This window comes from Coffea eugenioides, chromosome 8, assembly GCF_003713205.1.
Source record: "Coffea eugenioides isolate CCC68of chromosome 8, Ceug_1.0, whole genome shotgun sequence".
Taxonomy (NCBI): domain Eukaryota; kingdom Viridiplantae; phylum Streptophyta; class Magnoliopsida; order Gentianales; family Rubiaceae; genus Coffea; species Coffea eugenioides.
The window spans coordinates 6989407-7006916 of NC_040042.1; the positions used below are offsets into that span (position 1 = coordinate 6989407).

The 17510-nt window shown below is 35.4% G+C and overlaps 2 protein-coding genes across 2 annotated transcripts; both read right to left on the minus strand.

Moving 5' to 3' along the window:
- Positions 1-4868: 4868 nt before the first annotated feature.
- On the minus strand, positions 4869-6950 carry LOC113781673. The gene is made up of 6 exons (XM_027327644.1): positions 6844-6950; positions 6241-6309; positions 5999-6148; positions 5666-5739; positions 5445-5582; positions 4869-5226 (listed from the first exon to the last, which is right to left on the minus strand). Exons 2-5 carry the CDS (start codon positions 6286-6288, stop codon positions 5447-5449), a joined length of 408 nt encoding a protein of 135 aa, XP_027183445.1. The 5' UTR covers positions 6289-6309; positions 6844-6950; the 3' UTR covers positions 4869-5226; positions 5445-5446.
- Positions 6951-8088: 1138 nt separating this feature from the next.
- On the minus strand, positions 8089-16337 carry LOC113781541 (protein CYCLOPS-like). The gene is made up of 11 exons (XM_027327498.1): positions 16261-16337; positions 13661-13716; positions 12902-12998; positions 12450-12498; positions 12313-12365; positions 11213-11904; positions 10873-10916; positions 10727-10772; positions 9515-9563; positions 9281-9409; positions 8089-8517 (listed from the first exon to the last, which is right to left on the minus strand). The coding sequence occupies exons 1-11, from the start codon at positions 16266-16268 to the stop codon at positions 8394-8396; spliced, it is 1347 nt and encodes a 448-aa protein (XP_027183299.1). The 5' UTR covers positions 16269-16337; the 3' UTR covers positions 8089-8393.
- Between the last annotated feature and the right edge of the window lie 1173 nt (positions 16338-17510).

Sequence of the window (17510 nt, forward strand, 5' to 3'; positions counted from 1 at the left end):
AAGTGTCATTTTAACTCTAGAATTTTTTTAGATCCCGCCACCAAATCCTGGCATATTATATGTAAACAACTATGGATTTCAGATTTCACGACAAAGACAACTAATCAAAAAATTAAAGAACCTCAGAATTGAACCAAAGGCTTAAGATAGAACCCCCAGAGCTTTTAGAAGAATGTATGCTAGAGTGCAAAAGATTATCAATCTCTACCATGTCGTTTCATGTTTGATAACTTTTGGCGAGTAGTATAGACTTGATTGTTAAATTATTGCAAATTTATTTCAATACTTTTGTAACTTTGTTTTAACGTTATATTATTTTACGAAAATTCTATGGTCCCCTTTGGGTACCATTCCTCTACTTGTATTTCTCACTAAAGATAATAATTTAAATAATAAATATTTAATCTAAGGATCAATAACACTTTTTTCACCGTCCAACGGTGAAATTCACTTCTGAGCATGATACTCAAAAGGTTTCCTTTATTTTATTGTGCATTTTGTGGCTTTAGTCCTTGTTTTATAAATAAATTGGAATTAAATTTACATGATATTTATGAGAGCGAATTGCGCGAAATGTCACTAAACTATTTCAAAGTGCCGGTTCTGGTCACTAAACTTTTTTATTAGCGCGAAATGTCACTGAACTAGTAAATCTATACCGTTTTGATCACTCAGTGTATTTGTGCCGTTAGGGGAGACGGAAAATCACTTTTTAAGGGGTAATTTCGTCTACACAATAGTTAAAAAATTTATGCCCTCATTCTTCTTCACCCACAACCATCCATCACCTACATTGCCACCCACCGCCATCACCTCCACTTCCACTCTCCTTCCTTTCCCTTTTTCTTTCTTCTTCCTCCTCCTCCCTCTTTCACCATTTGTAACAAAGAACACCCTTTATCATTACTTACCTTTCCTTACATTATTTATCATTATTTACCCTTTATCGGTCAAGAGCACGAAACTAACCTTTCATTGGATGATCGATGGACAGTATATGCACAGGACTCACGAAACTAACCCACAAGAAAAACGGCAGCAAAGCAGAAATTCAACTAGACAGGATTATTGCTCTGATGCAGAAAGGTCAAGAGCCAGGACTGAAAAAACGAGGGCGCAAATTACTAACCTCAGTTCTGATTGTCCGCCTATTCAGGAAAGGACCAAGAGGGAAAGGAAACCCAGTGATATTGAAGTAGAACCTTCCGCCACTGCTACCACTCGTGCTGCTGATGGCTTTTCCGGAAGCAACTACCAAATTGACATTCTTGATTACTTTGGGTTTTAATTGAAAAGATAAGCCATTTAAAGGTGACCCACCAAGGAAAGCAGTAGTGTTTGATTCTCCTGAAGATGAATGATTTGGCAATAAAGTGGACTTCGGCGAGGTCAAATTGATGCCTGCCACCATTTTCAAATAAAATTTCCTCCCACGCTCCCACTCCCCAAATTAGTGCCAAATTAGCGTCAGTTCAGGTGAGGCAACGCAAGAGTTGCAAATCTAAATTGTGGCCGGATACAGAGTAAGGAAGGAAAAAGCTTCGGATAACAAACTTGAAAGAGGGCCAGAGGTTTTTCAGCTAAGAAGAAATGGGAAAAACGAACGAAGTAAAAACAAGAAAGCAGAGGAGGAGCTGCGGAGGAATTGGAAAACAGAGGAGGAAGAAAAGAGGTCTGGACGAAGGACGAGAGAAAGAGGGGAAAGAGCATCGGCGCATCTCTTTTGCCGCTGCTGTTCGTTTTTGCGCTCACCGCCACTGAAGCCGCCGCCGCTCGAAGGAAGCCGCCATCACCTCCCCAGAATCCTCCATCACCGTCGTCTGCAAATCTTCAATCGAACAGATGTGGTAAGTCCTCTTTCCCCTTCAACCGAACAAATTCTGTTTTCTCCTCAAGCTTAGACCTATAAGAATCTCAAAACCGAGATTAGCTTATTGTGATTTGTATGTTGATTGTACGCAATTTTGTGTATACATGCTTTCTGTGTTGTTTGGGATTGAATGTCTTTATGTTTCTTACCAATTCTTGGGCTGATTAACTTCAAATTGAACAAAAGAATCGGTGAAATTTCTTATGCTCATTTGGTGTTCGACGAAATGCCTAGCTAAAAGTTCTTATTGAAAGATGCTTTATTTGCAATTTTTTTTCTTTCCTCGTGGAAAAAATCGGTTAAGTTGGTCAATTCGCTTCCTCACGTTTGAGAAATTTTGATGCATTGCTGTCTTCTGTTTTTCCGTCTCTCATGATTATGTAAAAGCTTCAAGGAAAAGGCTGTGCAGACAAATTTGCCCCTCAAAAAGTTGATTTCCATCTCTCCTAACGGCACAAATACACGGAGTGACCAAAACGGTATAGATTTACTAGTTCAGTGACATTTCGCGCTAATAAAAAAGTTTAGTGACCAGAACCGGCACTTTGAAATAGTTTAGTGACATTTCGCGCAATTCGCTCTATTTATGATAGCTGTCTAAATTTTTGAGTCGAGATCCTCTGTCTAATATTTTGTGTCCACTTTCGTGTCCAGTGCAAATCTACGTAGTTCCACTTATTATATACTCCCTCCCTTTTTTTATAACTGACGTTTAAGAAATTTGCTCTTAAGTACTTTTATCTGTCGTTTTATTATCCCCATGCAGCATTAATTATTTTTTCACAATTTTATCCTTTTATCTCTCTTTTCCAATACAGGGTTCTTAATTACTACTTTTAGTTAATTTGCATTGCTTTTGGCCTAGTAAAACAGCACCATTTAGTACTCTAGTGAGAGAAAATATGGATGAATTGGACAATTAATGAGGGTACAAAAGGAAAGTAGTGTATAGATTTAAACAATGAAAATCTTTTCTTAATTGATGTGCAAAACCTTAAACGTCAGTTATAAAAAAAGGGAGGGAGTATGCTGATGTGACACATAAAAAAGAAAAGTTGTTTGGCTGCCTTATGCTACTTCTTTTTTCTTTTCTTTTGGATTTCCTTTGTTTACACAACTTTGTTACAATTCCCAAAACCCTATTGCTACCGTATGTTTTAACCCAAAACTTGTTACCACTGTTTTTTGTCTAGAAGACAAAGGAAGTTCTTCAACAAAACAATTTTTTGGGAACCTTATTATTAAGCCAAACAATTTTTTTCCCTTTGTTTTAGCATAAGGCAGCCAAACAACTGAGTTGGTTAGATTTCGGTTTAAACACATATAAAACAATTTATATTTTTGAAATTGATATCGACATAAAGGAATTTAAGACCAAAAAAAATTGGTTCGGGAAACACGAAAACAAGAATATGATCATATAGCACTTCTTTCATAATTCAGGCCAAAGAATGACGATATATTAAAGAGTTCTACAAGTAATGTTTGATAACTTATATATTCTATTCTCGTGTTTGATGTAGATCTTTTGAGTTGGAAAGTCGTTTCCCTCGTAAACCTCATTCTAACTTTTTCCTAAAACCTTCATTCCTCACAAAATTCTAAAAAAAAGTTCCGAATAGCCCAAAATCATTGAGGTTAAGTTTATCCTCATACATCTCTTTACACTATTACCAAATATTAGGCAACAATACTTACCTAGTCCAATACTACTTGATAATGATATGATGGGTAGACAACTTTGCTTTCTAACAAAATTCAGAAGTTGGTCAATTAAGCGAGCATATATAGCTTTTGAAAGAAAAATGTGATCATGAGAACATTTTACTATGTTTTGAGGAATTTGAAGGCATATTTCGGAAAGTTACTAAGGTCATTTATAGTTATTCAAATGTGGACTTATCCAACGCGGTAGTAAAACGTCAACCAACTCAAGTCTAGTACCAGTGTCTTTTGAGGGTGCCGCTCGATGCCTGCAGATGGTAAACAAATCCAGATTAAGAGCAGACTTTTTTTCTCGGGAGAAGAATTTGACTGCCCTCCCAACAGAAAATGTTTTAAAACTGCGTCATTACAACTAAGTATGCAAATTAATCTTAAACAATTCTTTGTAATCATGCATTAAGAGAAACACAGTTCAAACAGCATTAACATGTATTATTCTCATATCAACCATTTGAGGATTAATCTTTCCCGGCCGTCATCCAAATATTATACTCGTTTGTGCTATACTTTACTACATCACATATCCCAGCGTCAAACCAAGTGAGTCTAAGCAGAGGACAGCAATCTCCTCTTCTACATGGTCAAGAATTAGCATACAGTTTAAGCATCAATTCAATAATCATCAACAAGGAGACAAATGCGACGATAATGCTGTCTTCCAATCTTTCAATACCATTATCTGGAGCACTTGATCAGTAATTGCAAGTGACCAAAGCACCAGAAGTGAAGAATGCGACTAACCTATTGGACCTATTAGATACAAAATTCATGATCTTTATTTACTGGAATTCAGAGTAAAAAGTGAAACTGGAGGAAAGGCAGCAAGCAGTCAACTCTATCAACTTGATTTCAACGGTGCCAAGGCCGATCAAAAGATGTTCTCAATGGTTATGTCTTTCTAACTTGATGCGTATACTAGTACTGCCTAAAAGTACTTCTATCTGCATTTACACTGGTTTATTGCTTTTTTCCTTGGTAACCCATTCAAAGTTCGACACTATCAGTACGCAGATCCTCATGTCTCTATAGCCAAACCCTGGAAATGTAGATCCAATGTCCCCAGACAACCTGGCAGAGAATGATGAGACCAGCATCCTAATGATCAAAAATGAAATGAAACTGATACTAAGGGTACCTGTTTATGCCACCTAGCTGCAGCATACTGGTTGAACTTTCGTCACTTTCCAGCTAAAAGATACGCAAAAAATGAACTCATGTGCAGAAGTAAATGTTCAATAACTAAATTTAACCTCAAAAGCAATGTATCTTTTCAGTGACAAGAAGCATCAAGTTCATCAAATGTTCTGAATTGGCACGTGAAAAAATTTTAGAACTTCAGAGTAGATGTTTAATGTGCCTTAGAAAATGACTGAAGCAAAAGTGGGACATGATCAGTGTCACCACATGCATTAATAAAATCAAATACCAAGCCTCATGATGTATCTAGATTCTGCTGTCTAAAAACCTATTTGAAACATTCTTCGCTTCTAGATTAAAACCCCAAAACAGAAGATAAGAGTTATTCACAAGTATCAGAAAACAACAAAACAAATTTGCAGAACTTTCATTCTCTGTAGATTCATCAGTTCCACAAGTCAGAATACGCCATTCAATTTTGATACTAACTGCACCTGGTAGAAAGAGGAAAATGACAAGAAGAAACAGTCCCAAATTAACATTCTTCTGTATGTTGATACCAAAACTATTATGTTGCAGCCAAAGACCTCAAACAGTTTTAAGTTCTTAATTGTAATTTTGCAGCTCAAAAGATGCTAATGCTAGCAACAAGCTATTAATTTAATCCAATTAATGTGTTCCTATCTATGGATAAAATGACGCCAGAATTTACCTTCAAGATTGACCAGGAACATTCTGAAGTAGACATCTAGCATTGTGCAAAACAGCATTAGTCTCCTCATTTGAGGCATCAAGCAACTGTAGTTCCTGAATCTCCTCCTCCCACTTAGCCATCTGTTCCTTGTGGATTCTGTAGACAAACATGCTTCAAGAAAAAAATTTTTGCTACAACCTGATCTTGAAAGCCTAATACCTATTTTTTAAATGACTCACTGAAATAATCTTTCTTCAAATTCTTTACTAATATCCTCCAGCATTGACTTCCCTGATTCCAGCAGCTCAGACACCTTCATCAAGTAAAAATGAAATTCAGCACAGAATTTATATTCAAACAAACTGAAACCAAGGCCAGCATAATCACTTGCAATCAAGGAAGGTTTATCTTTCAAACTTTCACTTCTAGAATTACATCATGCCTAAGCGAATAGGACTGTTTTCCTTTATATATTTTTCTGGCTCTTTTGAATTTTGGACTCCCCGCATTTTACTTTACTCCTCAACTGATTTTTTTTTTTTTCACGAAAAGACAGGGTAGAGCAAAGCTACCAGCTGAGTAAAGCGATTAATCTTCTCATGAATGTGAGCAATCTCCACCAGCATTTGCTCAGAGCCAACAATGGTGTTGCCCTCACCCTCAGTGTCTTCCCCTGAAGCCCTCACAATTGCATTACTATCATCCGCAGCCACGCTATCCATCTGTTTGATTTAGTTACAGAAACAAAGTTATCGTTTAACTATAACGTTATCAGCATTTTACAGATCAGAATGCCAAAGGTACAGAATCATACTGAAGGTTTCATGCGCTTCACCGTCTCACTGTACTCTCCAGTTTCCATTTCACCTTGTAGTTGCAAATACTGCAGAAATTTATTAACCACTGAGAACCAATCCTTATATCACGATCACTCGATCAAATCAGGCACAAATAAATTCCTCCGATATTTTCCAATCTTACCAGTTTTTTTTCTCGTAATGTAGAAGATGAATATCAACCAGGAAAACTGAACAGAAAAGGAATGGAACAAACATATAAAGCAAACACATGGCCAGAAAAAATTTTATCTGTAAAATTTCGCTCGCGATCACAACATCGATACTCTAGTATCAAAATATAGCGAATCAGGCATTACTACGTCAAATTCTTTATCAAATTTCAGCGATTCTCAATAATATTGACAAGCGAGAATGTATAAAATTCATCAAAACAAAAAAAAACTAAATTTATTGGGGAAAAAGGGAGGCAGATTGCTATCAGTTTATAATTAACGAAAAAAAGTCTAATTAATCAATGAAATGAGGTCGGATTAATCGAAGCAAATTAGCCCTGTCTGCTCATACATGCAGAAACAACGATTACGCTACCGAAATTCGAAAATGGAGAATCAACGTACCTTCAAAGATAGAGCTGCAGCAGAAATTTCGAAGTTCGATTGTTCGAATCTGGATTCAGTTTAAATCTGTACGGAAAACGGAGAAGAAAACAGAACCTTCCGGAATAGTAAAATTTGCAACTGAGAAACGAATGGATTTTGCAGCAGAGATTTTAAAAGGAAAATGAATTTTAAGGGCGGGAACTGAGAAAGGTAGCTGGGAGTTTCTTTGTGAAATTACCATCTACTCCTCTGCAGTTTAGACCCTTTTTTTTGGGTAGAAACATTTTTCTTTTCTTGGAAAGTGTTGAAATGTATTTTTTTTTTATCGCAATTTTCAAGCTACACATAGAAATTTTGTTTATGTAAGCAGTATCTTATTCTTTTTCAATGTTGTTGGTGCGTTTAATACAATTGAAGTTTGAAAACTGAAGTTTGAAATCTGAAATATGAATCCATTAAATTATTGAATTATTAAGTTGAATTATCAAAATGTACTAAGTGAATAGATTATCACTTACTTTTGGAAACAAATTTTACCTAGAAAATTCAGTGTCATTTAATTAATTCATATGTCAAATTTTTAATTATCAAACACATCTAAACATATTAAAATCTGAATCCATTAAGTTTAAGTGGTGAATGAATTTTTCATTTTTTTTCATTTTTTTTAAGAATTAGATAGTTATACAATTCAATCTAATCAAGTAAACTACTGGGAGATGTATACCTTGTGGATGTGCAACTTTTTTTTTTCCACAATAAAAGGGTAAGATTTTATTTTTTTTTTGTAACATCAAAGGTAGAAGTTATTAGAAATTTGTTTGCACAAAAAAAAAAAAGTGGAAGCTATTGGAAGTTAAAACAAAAGAAGTTATAGAATGTTGTTAAAATTGAATAAGTATTATTAGTTTGTTTGCGGTGGTTGTATGTACAAATTTCTTACTTATTTGAAGGTAAAACTAGAATAACAAATAATGACATGAAATCTCAGTTATATGGCAACTTTAAAACAATATGACGTTATTTGCTCCTAAAGTTTTAATTATCAGTCCTACAATATTTTGACCATGTTTCAAAGAGGAGAAAGTATTAGAGTAATCAAGTAGTACCAAGAATTATAATACCACAAAAGATTTATCTTTTCTGTCTATCTTTCTTTTGCCCTACTAGAACAATTCAACTACGAACAAGAAAAATCTACAAGTTTCAACTCGTTTTGTCTTTTCAATCTTCTGACTTGAAAGGAAGACAAATTGCATTCTAGAGAACAGGCTCATAAGTGTCCCTTGAGCAGGTAACAGTTTACAATGCATCTTAGCTCTTTGATATAGAAACTATCCAAAATTTCTATGTACGCTGAGCTAAGTGAACTTACAAAAAAACTGCCATTTGGGACTAGCTAGTTATGATGGCATGTTCCATGACACAAGGCCTGAGTATAACAAATCTGGAGAATGCTTTTCCTAGTAAATATTGATAAGGTGCACTTGCCCAAAAAGGGTTCAAGATGAAGATAAATCTTCAACAATGTTTAAGGTTGATTGGGGGGCACGAGACTAAAGAAAGTGTTACATCTTGGCTGTTTCAGAAATGATACGCTCAATTTCTTCAAGAAGCCGCTCTTTTTCTTTTGCCAAATCCTCATTCTGCTTCTGAAGCTCTTCTATCTGCTTGGTTTGCTCAGAGTCCTTCCTGAAAATTACCAGATTACTTTGTTAAATCTTAAGAATTTGGTTTCTGGACTATCTCAAAAAGATAAGTTGATCTGATATCAGGACCACAAGAGCAAATGAAATGGAAACAACACAACGAAGCACAAGTTTGAGCAGATTGTATTTAGAACTGATAGACTGCTGTACATGCTGTTCTAAACCAATCCTATATTCCTAGAGCTGCAGCAAACTTGTGGTTTGTGCGATAGACTGCTTGAAATACATCAGACACCAGATAGTCCAAAGTGGTACTACGCACGAGAGCAGCCTTCCTGACAGAAGATATATTTAGCTGAGGCCTATTAGGGATCAGTGGACTGTTAGATGCAGAACTGTTATGAGAACACCTGTTTGCTCTAGCAAACATACACCAAAAAGGTAAAGAGAAGACTTCCAGTCGAACAATATTTTGCTCATGCTGTGCTTTATCTTTTGCAACCAATAATCCTCATTCTTCTTGATATTATATGTGACTTTAGATAAATGATGTGCACAAATTGTGAGTTTTCAAAGGCAGACAAGAAGATTCTGCCTCTAGCAAAGTTGAGGCTGGGGTTTAATCTACTTCCATATCCCTATGTCCCCAAAAAAAGGGATGATAATAATAATAATAATAATAATAAAAGGGTAAGCACGTAGGGTGATATAATCAAGAATAGTGGAAAGTTTCTTTATAATCAGTAAACAACCTGCAATCCGGCAAGTCTAGTTTAACATATCAAGGACAAGGAGATAACAATTACCTGTTCATGAAAGACAAGTTGAGTTTCAGTGAGCGCACTTCCTTCTCAAGGTTTTCACATCTCTTCAAAATGGATTGCATATCAGAAGGAACTGCAGGTGTCAAATTTCTTTCCTTCGCTTCTGCCATTCTACATCACGCATAGGAGATTTCTTAGAAAGAAGTTTATCTATCTATTAAACTGCCTTGACAGCAGATAAGAACATGCTGGAGAACATCAAAGGCAGATACATACTTTCGAGACCTCTCCACCCTGCGCTTCTTAGTGGGATCTCCTTGTTCCACTGTAAAACACATTCTGATCAGAAGTGCTGAAATCATTGCACACTTTTTACAGCACACAATTAGACATTCAATCATTTTTCATTTATAAAAGAGCTAGTGTTTGTACAGAAATTAGAACTTGTAGCAACATCAAATGATGGAGTTTGAATGAAGATCCTTTTTGGCCAATCAAAGTCGGGCCCACCCATAGAAGTCAAAAACCACAAAAAAAAAAAAAGGAAAAGCAAAGATGAAAACAGTCAATTAACAACAGGAAGCATATTTCATCCTACTAGTTGAACTGAATATTCCCCAAGTTCATATCACTTCCTTAGCTTAATTTGCAAGATCACTTCATTATTACATCATTATTCTGAAAGGCGTTTATACAAGGAAGGACGAAGTTGAGGAACATCAGTAGAACATCTAGGCACACCTTTCTCACAACAGCAAACTGCAACAAAATTTCCACCAATAATCCTTAACCTCCAAATAGAAAACCAAGATCACAGAAAGACTGATCAATGGAGGACGAGCAGGGAAAAGAAAACATGAAATGCACTTGTTTCTGTTTCATTTCAAGCTTTGGCATATCCAGCACAGCAAGACTTCTCTTCTACTTAAAAGAACAATGGTATAATCCTATTATAAGCACCCAGCTTTCTTAATCATATGGCTGTCAAAAATTAGGAGGGTCTTGCAAGAATTCAATCACTGAAACACCATTGCCACCATACGGTCTCTGCCTTTTGACATAATATCCCACTATAGGATGTGTTGGCAAGAGTCCCTCTACCCTACCATATGCCTCTTAAATTCACTAGTATGGACCTGAATTGGGTACATGAGAGCATCTATGCAGTGAACCAAAGCACATTCAAAAACTGGCTCTAAAGAATTATGCTTTAATGCCCTTTATCACTGATTCATGCACTTTAATCTATTGCCAATTAAATGAGCTAGAATTTAGATTGATGCTTATTTGTAGAAAATATGAATAAGGTTCTATTGTGTTCTGCTGAAAAAACCAACTAACCACTACCTTCCAATGGCCATTATAACCCTCACCTCAGCAACATGCATATGATAAAATCCCTTTCTCTTTTCCTAAGTGATCATAGACAACTTAACAAGGCACCTAAATGCCAAGGATGCTTCATAAGTACAAGATAAGCTCAATTACCTGAACCAGCTGATGTTACAGATCCATATCGAACTAAGCCTTCTTTCTGGTAATAATGCACACACAAATTACAGTATTTGATTAGAAAGTTGTACCTTACCTAGTTTACTTTTGAAAGTTCACTGAATTACATAGTTTTAAAATACCTTTTTATCATCTTTCAAGTTATTGTACATACGCTCTCTGACATCTGTCAACCAAGAGCACAATGAATACATTAATCATTTTTTTTCTTAGCTTTAGGGAAATTATGAGTTTTGTCATGATGAAATTGAAATCTAATCTTAGTGAAATGGAACACTCAATAACAAAACTATAAGAACAGCATCTGACGAAAATCTTTGCATAAGCTCATCATAACAAGAAATGCAGAGTCACTTTTACATAGCTGACAAATGATAAACCATTCAAGAGCTTCACATTTAGTCGCTTAACTGAATCATGCCAATTAAACTGTGACTTTAGTTGGAAATAGTTCTGTCATACCTTTAATTCTAGAACCATATTCTGAACTCCTTGCATAATCCACATGCTTCCTAGAGCTCTCACAGACAGTAGGAGCTTGACCTGAGGTACTAGGTCCATCACATACTTCAAAACCGGTTGAAACTACAGGTGCAGCAGCAGAGGATTCACTTTGGGAAGGTTCTCGAGATACTGTACTCATCTGAATAACATTTGTGTGAGGAATCATGCCTTCGAGGCCAAAACCAAAAGACCCTTCAACTGTTTGCATAATTGCAGCCTCTGTAATTTGAACTACAGATAAGTCATGGAAAGTTCCTTGCATCTCATGTGCCTGATTTCTTTCTTGATTCAGGACTGTGTTACCTAAGACTTCTTCAGAACCATAACATCCAAAAGAACTGTCATCAACAGCTTCTTTCTCAACCGAGTTACCAAGTTTCTTACGCTCCAGTGTACCCTTGAGCATGGTCACAACAGAAGAAATGTTGTCTACATTCCCCCCTTGTGGAGTGTTGAAATTAGAGGAAGATGAGTTGGATGGAGACATAAATGTATTCACTTGATTCGGCATCTCACCCATTGACACGTTGTTGAATCCATTTGGATTTGTATAGTATTGTTTGAAGTTGTTAATGCCATTCTCTGATATATTAGACATGGTCTCCATAGCAACTGATGTCTGTGAAGTTTGCAGGGCAGCATACCTCTTCCTACTCCAAAAGAGAAAACGACAAGTTTTACTCAATATGATCTAAAATATAATTCTAGGTACACTATCTTGAACATTATTAGTTCATAACTCTAGAAAACAACAATCTCTGCAGAAATAATACAAGTCATCCATGCATGCTTGTTTAATAACTTGCAGGAACACAACATTAAACTTATTGACTCCCAATGTCCTGTAATGAGTTAAGACGTGGCAAGTTACAGTAAAGCACCAGAAGCAACAGCCATCTAGTTCTCCTGTTTGCTTGGAAATTATTAACTATGAATCTGGTTAGAGTGGGGATTGATACCAGTTATAGTGCGGCTTTCCAACTAGGCTGTGGTACTTCATCCCCTCAGAAAACTAAACAGAATGTACTTAAACTAATGATGAAGCATAAACATGTTACCTCAATTCTGAGGAACGACTTCTCGTCATAGGTTGGCAACTATGAAACCAAGCCTGCATGTGATGTGTAACGCATAAGATTGTTTCAGAAATTATAATTGGATTTTGTGCTTCTGCAGTTTATTCATAGACTCAAACCTTAGCCAGAAACAAATCGCTCGCTTGCACTTCTTTTTCAACTGCATTCCTGAAAAAGTTTATGCAGAAGTCAGACCCTGGACTACTGTACCAGCAGAGGAGATTTGACAAAATAAGAAGGCAAATATCTGAATAATCATTTTGGAACAGAAGGTTAAATGATTAAACACCTCGTTAGCCAGTGAAGAATTGTGAATGTTAATCAAGAAGGATGCCATCTCATATTGGATTGATGAAGAGGGCATGAAAAAGTTTTTATTTGAAAGTAGATGTATGCTAATGAAACTGACAGCAATGCAATAAAGTTCAATTCTTTCCAGGATTTAAAAATTTAAGCAGGAAAAGTGGAAGAGATCATACTTTTTTAAGTAATATGCATGTCAAAGGAAAAAATGAAGTTAAAGATGCTGTCAGATGAATCAAAGATATAACAGTACACATGACTACAGTACCTGACTGGATGTTGGTTGAGTTCATTCAAATTTTCGCCTGCATTGAAAGTATTCTGTGGGAACAAGATCTCATCGCTTCTTTTTTTTGGAAACACTCCTTCATGTTGGTTTGACAAATTGGATGCTTCAGCAGAGATCCTAAATTATTGCATAAGCATTTTGTATCCATGTAATTAAAATTATACAAGGGAAGATGAAAGCAAGTGTACAACTTTCAGGATACTTAATCGATGTTCCTATCATTTTATGAAAAAGCAACTGCATTGGTATTCTGCTAAGCAGGATATAAGACATGCAAGTACCAGTCCCAGCAATAAACCCCATTTATCCAGAAAAGCCAAAAAGTTCCAACAAATGCTCAAGTTCAAGCATTTTAAATGTCACATAATTGGTGTAAAAAAGTATTCTACATCGATTAATTCTATGGATCTTTAGATGACTGTACAGATGCTCACTTCTTACTAAAAACATGAATATCCAATTCCAAGGTGATGACATGTTTCCAAAGTAGAAAGACAAACAGCTAGTTGTTTATCTTCTAACTTTTCCCCGTTTCAAACACGAAAAGTCATTGCTGTGATTCATGAAACAAGTTATGCAGTTTTAGATGTTCATTTAAATGGATCCTACTATCTATCCTTCACTTATACGAATCAGCTAGAACTGGAAAAGCAGAATCAGACTCCACTACAACACCATAATAAGAGAAGTATTTGTGTCAATCTTCTTATATGAGTTTTAACAATTCGTTAGACTAACCTCCTTGATGCCTTTCGAGTACGATGTGCAATGCCAGCAGGACTGCAGCCATTGTTCTGCAAGAAAATGAATATCAATTAGGATAGAAACTCACAGAACCTGCAAAAGTTCAAAATAACATGCAACGCCTTGAAGCAAATAGGATAAACACAAATTTTGGTGCCATAGGGGTAAACATCTGAATCTTTCTCAAGAGACTTAAGTGAAGCAGAGTCATCAATTACAGCCTTTTTCTTGGTAAGTAGAATAGGGAATCAAAGAATAAATGTATATTTCAAACACATGCTTGTCAAACATAAGCTGAAATTTCAGTCTCTACATGTTCATCTGCTGGTTACAGTTATAAGATTTATTTAATGATCAAACGTAATAAAGAGCTACATCAACATACTGTGATTGAAAAAATTTGTCAAGTAGTCTCATGGTTTTAAATTAAATAGCTTCTGTTGCTTATCATGGTACTTATCTTTCCCAAACAAACCCTACATACCAGGTATTAGTATTCATTTTCAATTCTAAGATAATAATGCAACATCACAATGATGTCTTGACAAAGACAAGCCTGACGCTTATAGTTCCCTGGATAACATGTTACAGCTGAATCGCACAGCTAGTACAAGTTGGCAATTTTAGTTTGAGACTCAAGACCTTTCCTCTTTTTCCTTTAGAACTACTATAAGTCAAACATACCATTGAAGTACCATACCTCTAGCCAACTTGACCAAACTGTTATGATGGTAGTACTAAAGTTGGATTAAGACTAGAAATCATCATCCAAACACTTGATGCTTCTCCATGCCTTTTGCATATGCAGACACTCTACTCATAGTCGCATATAAAACGATGAGAGACCAAAATGTTCAGAGACTAAAAGTACCGGGAATAAAGGATACTTGAGCACGAGATTGAAGCAAACAACATTAAACCAATATATCTGTATCTTCATTCATATAAATACCCAAAAACTCTAAATCAAAATTGAGACCCTAACATATTTCAGAACTCTATCACGTATGATATGCAAAATTTGCAAAAAAGATTATGTAATTCTTGCCTCTCCATTTGTGAGCCAACTCTTAAAGAGTTCCTCGCTATCTGCTCTGAAGTTCTGAGATAGATTCTTAAAGCCCAACATCTCCATGGTTGGAATTGGCATCCCTAGTGAGCTCTCCATCATGGTTTTAATAAACAGTTCTTCACTTGTGTTTCTGTATAACTCTGAGTATGCTCTTCCCTCCATCTCCATCGACTATTTTCCTACTTCACTCCTTTATATATCCAGAGAATGAACCAAATTCTTTAGCTCCTAATCACTAAGGCCTGGTCTCATCTATCTATCAAGCTTTCTCTATCTCCCTCTTTCACCTACCAGTAACTTAAATCTCCTTCTATGGGAAAGAAGTGGAAGAAAAAGCAAAGCAGAAAATCCTTTCTAGGGAAGTAACTCTCTATCAAAAATTTGTATAACTCCACCACTTCAATCAGTGATCAGAGAAACACCTTTATTATGATGTCAGTGAACAACAATCACAAGGCTCAATTGTCTAATTGACTAAAACTGAGTTTTGGAACACGGTATCCCGAGAGAATGATTCAAACTCAATTGCAAGAGAAATCAATTATGTAAATAAATTAACAAGAAAGAACCAAAATCATTTGCAAGTCTCAATTTGCAGTCTACTTTATAGGTCACAGTGAGGCCTGTTACCAAGCCTAAGGAATGCAAGAAGCTAAGAACTAAAAGCCTAACTACTCTAACATAATTGACTTAAAAAGCTTCAAGACTAATACTTATGACTTGACAAGAATAGATCATCACCATTAAATTATATTAATGTCACTTTCAATTGGCTCCTCTTCTTCAGTTAAATTGACAGACTAATATATGTGAGAAAATCGGCAAATACATAATGGGCTCAGTAAACTGATAAAAAATCATAAAATGACTAGGCATCATTCTGATCAAGATTCCATTTACACATATTTGTCTTCTCCTTGTGTGAAAAGTAATAGGGATACCTTAATGCTGTAACAATCTTCACTTCTGCTTGTTAAACTCGGCGAAAATCTTCACTTTCAAATATCCATTCTACCCTGCTCAGAGCATCTGATCTAAGGTTCACCATTCACACTAAGTTGACCATTTTGCGGGCTATTCCTTTCCAAAATTCAAACTTCCGATTCCCATAGTTGTTTTTTTCCCTTATCAACTCTCACGAATCACTTAAAAAAAAAAAACTCGCATGAATCACTAAAAGTTAAATCTCAACTCCACCTTTTTTTTTCTCCATATTTCAATTTCAACCCTTATTAGCCTGAGAAACAAATACTAAAATTTCTCCTTATTACATGTCCATTTTTTTTTTTCAAGATTGTCTATTAGGCACGAAGTTAAGTTATATACATCCAAAAGCAAGTACTCAAACATTTGTTCAACAATAATTCATTCAGAAAAATTTTCTGTACACGTACTATTTCTTTGTGGCTGATGTGGGCTTGGATCAAATTGGATTAAAACAAGAAAATCTGCAAATTATGAACTTAAACATTATTGAATAGAAGAAAATCACTAGATTTCAGATGCATCTGACCAGCTCTACCTCTGCATGCTCCGTTTAAACACAAGGAAGCCGTTAGAATGGCGTTTTCAATCGACAGTAACATCACGCAATCAACCATCCTTCAGTACAAGATTAGTGACAGGAAAAGCTTTTGCAGCTAACGACCCCGATTTTATAGTCCAGTTTCGATTTTACCAGTTTAGATTTTTTTTATCTGCACTTAACCCCTTTTTGGAGGTAATAGACAAATAAATCATTAAACTTATTATGTTACTTACGTAGCATAATATTTTGCCTTTTTGCACTATGTAAATTACCCCCTTAGCAACAAATAAATCAAAATTACGTCATTGGTTCTGACTTTTACTTTCCTTCTATGCTTGTTAGTAGTAGTGATGGATGTAATAAATTAAAAAAAAAAAAAAAAAGAACCGATCGATTCATGCCAAAAAGAAAAAAAAAAAACATGCGACACTTGATTGTGCTAGTGAAATATGAGTTAGCTAAAACCATCATTTCTAACTTGTCTACGGAATTTAAGAAGATAGTTGCCTTAAATTGGTCATATGATTGGGAATTTGGGTGAAGTGAAACTAGCCAACAAATACAGGGAGATTAATCCAATTTAGCGTGAAATAGTGGCGTGGCTTAACGCTTATACCTCAACAATGTTGGTTTGTCCATGAGAACCGCCCAACTTTGTTTTATCTCTAAATCACTAAGAAAACTAGAATGGAAAATAGTTTGGATTGGTCATTTTTTGAAAAATAAGTTTTGCAACTATAATGTTACAGTAATACACAAACAAAAATAATCTCAAAAACATCAAAAATAATTTCAAAAATACCAAAAACACAAAAAAAAAAAGCAACCTCAAAAACATTAAAAACAAATTCAAAAACACCAAAAATACAAAAAATAACCTCATCTACAGTAAAAAAGTTTTTCAACTATATTGCTACAGTAAAATATTTTAAAAATACCCTCAAAAACAGCTAATTCAAACAGAGCAGGAAGAAAATCTAATGATGTATGAGTTTCCAAATTTTAGCATGAAAAAGATCTAATGATGTATGAGTTTTTTGTATTCAAGATATGGCATGTTCATCTTTTCCACCAATTAGAAAGATAGAAAGAAAGAAAGGAACAAACAAGCAAGAATACAAATATGATAATATATATGTGCTATCAAGACCTTTTGCCCATAGCTCCTCAGTGCTATGCACCTAATCCACCACAAACATCATGCAGTAGATGTTAACATCATCCCACAAAGAATATATCAATGT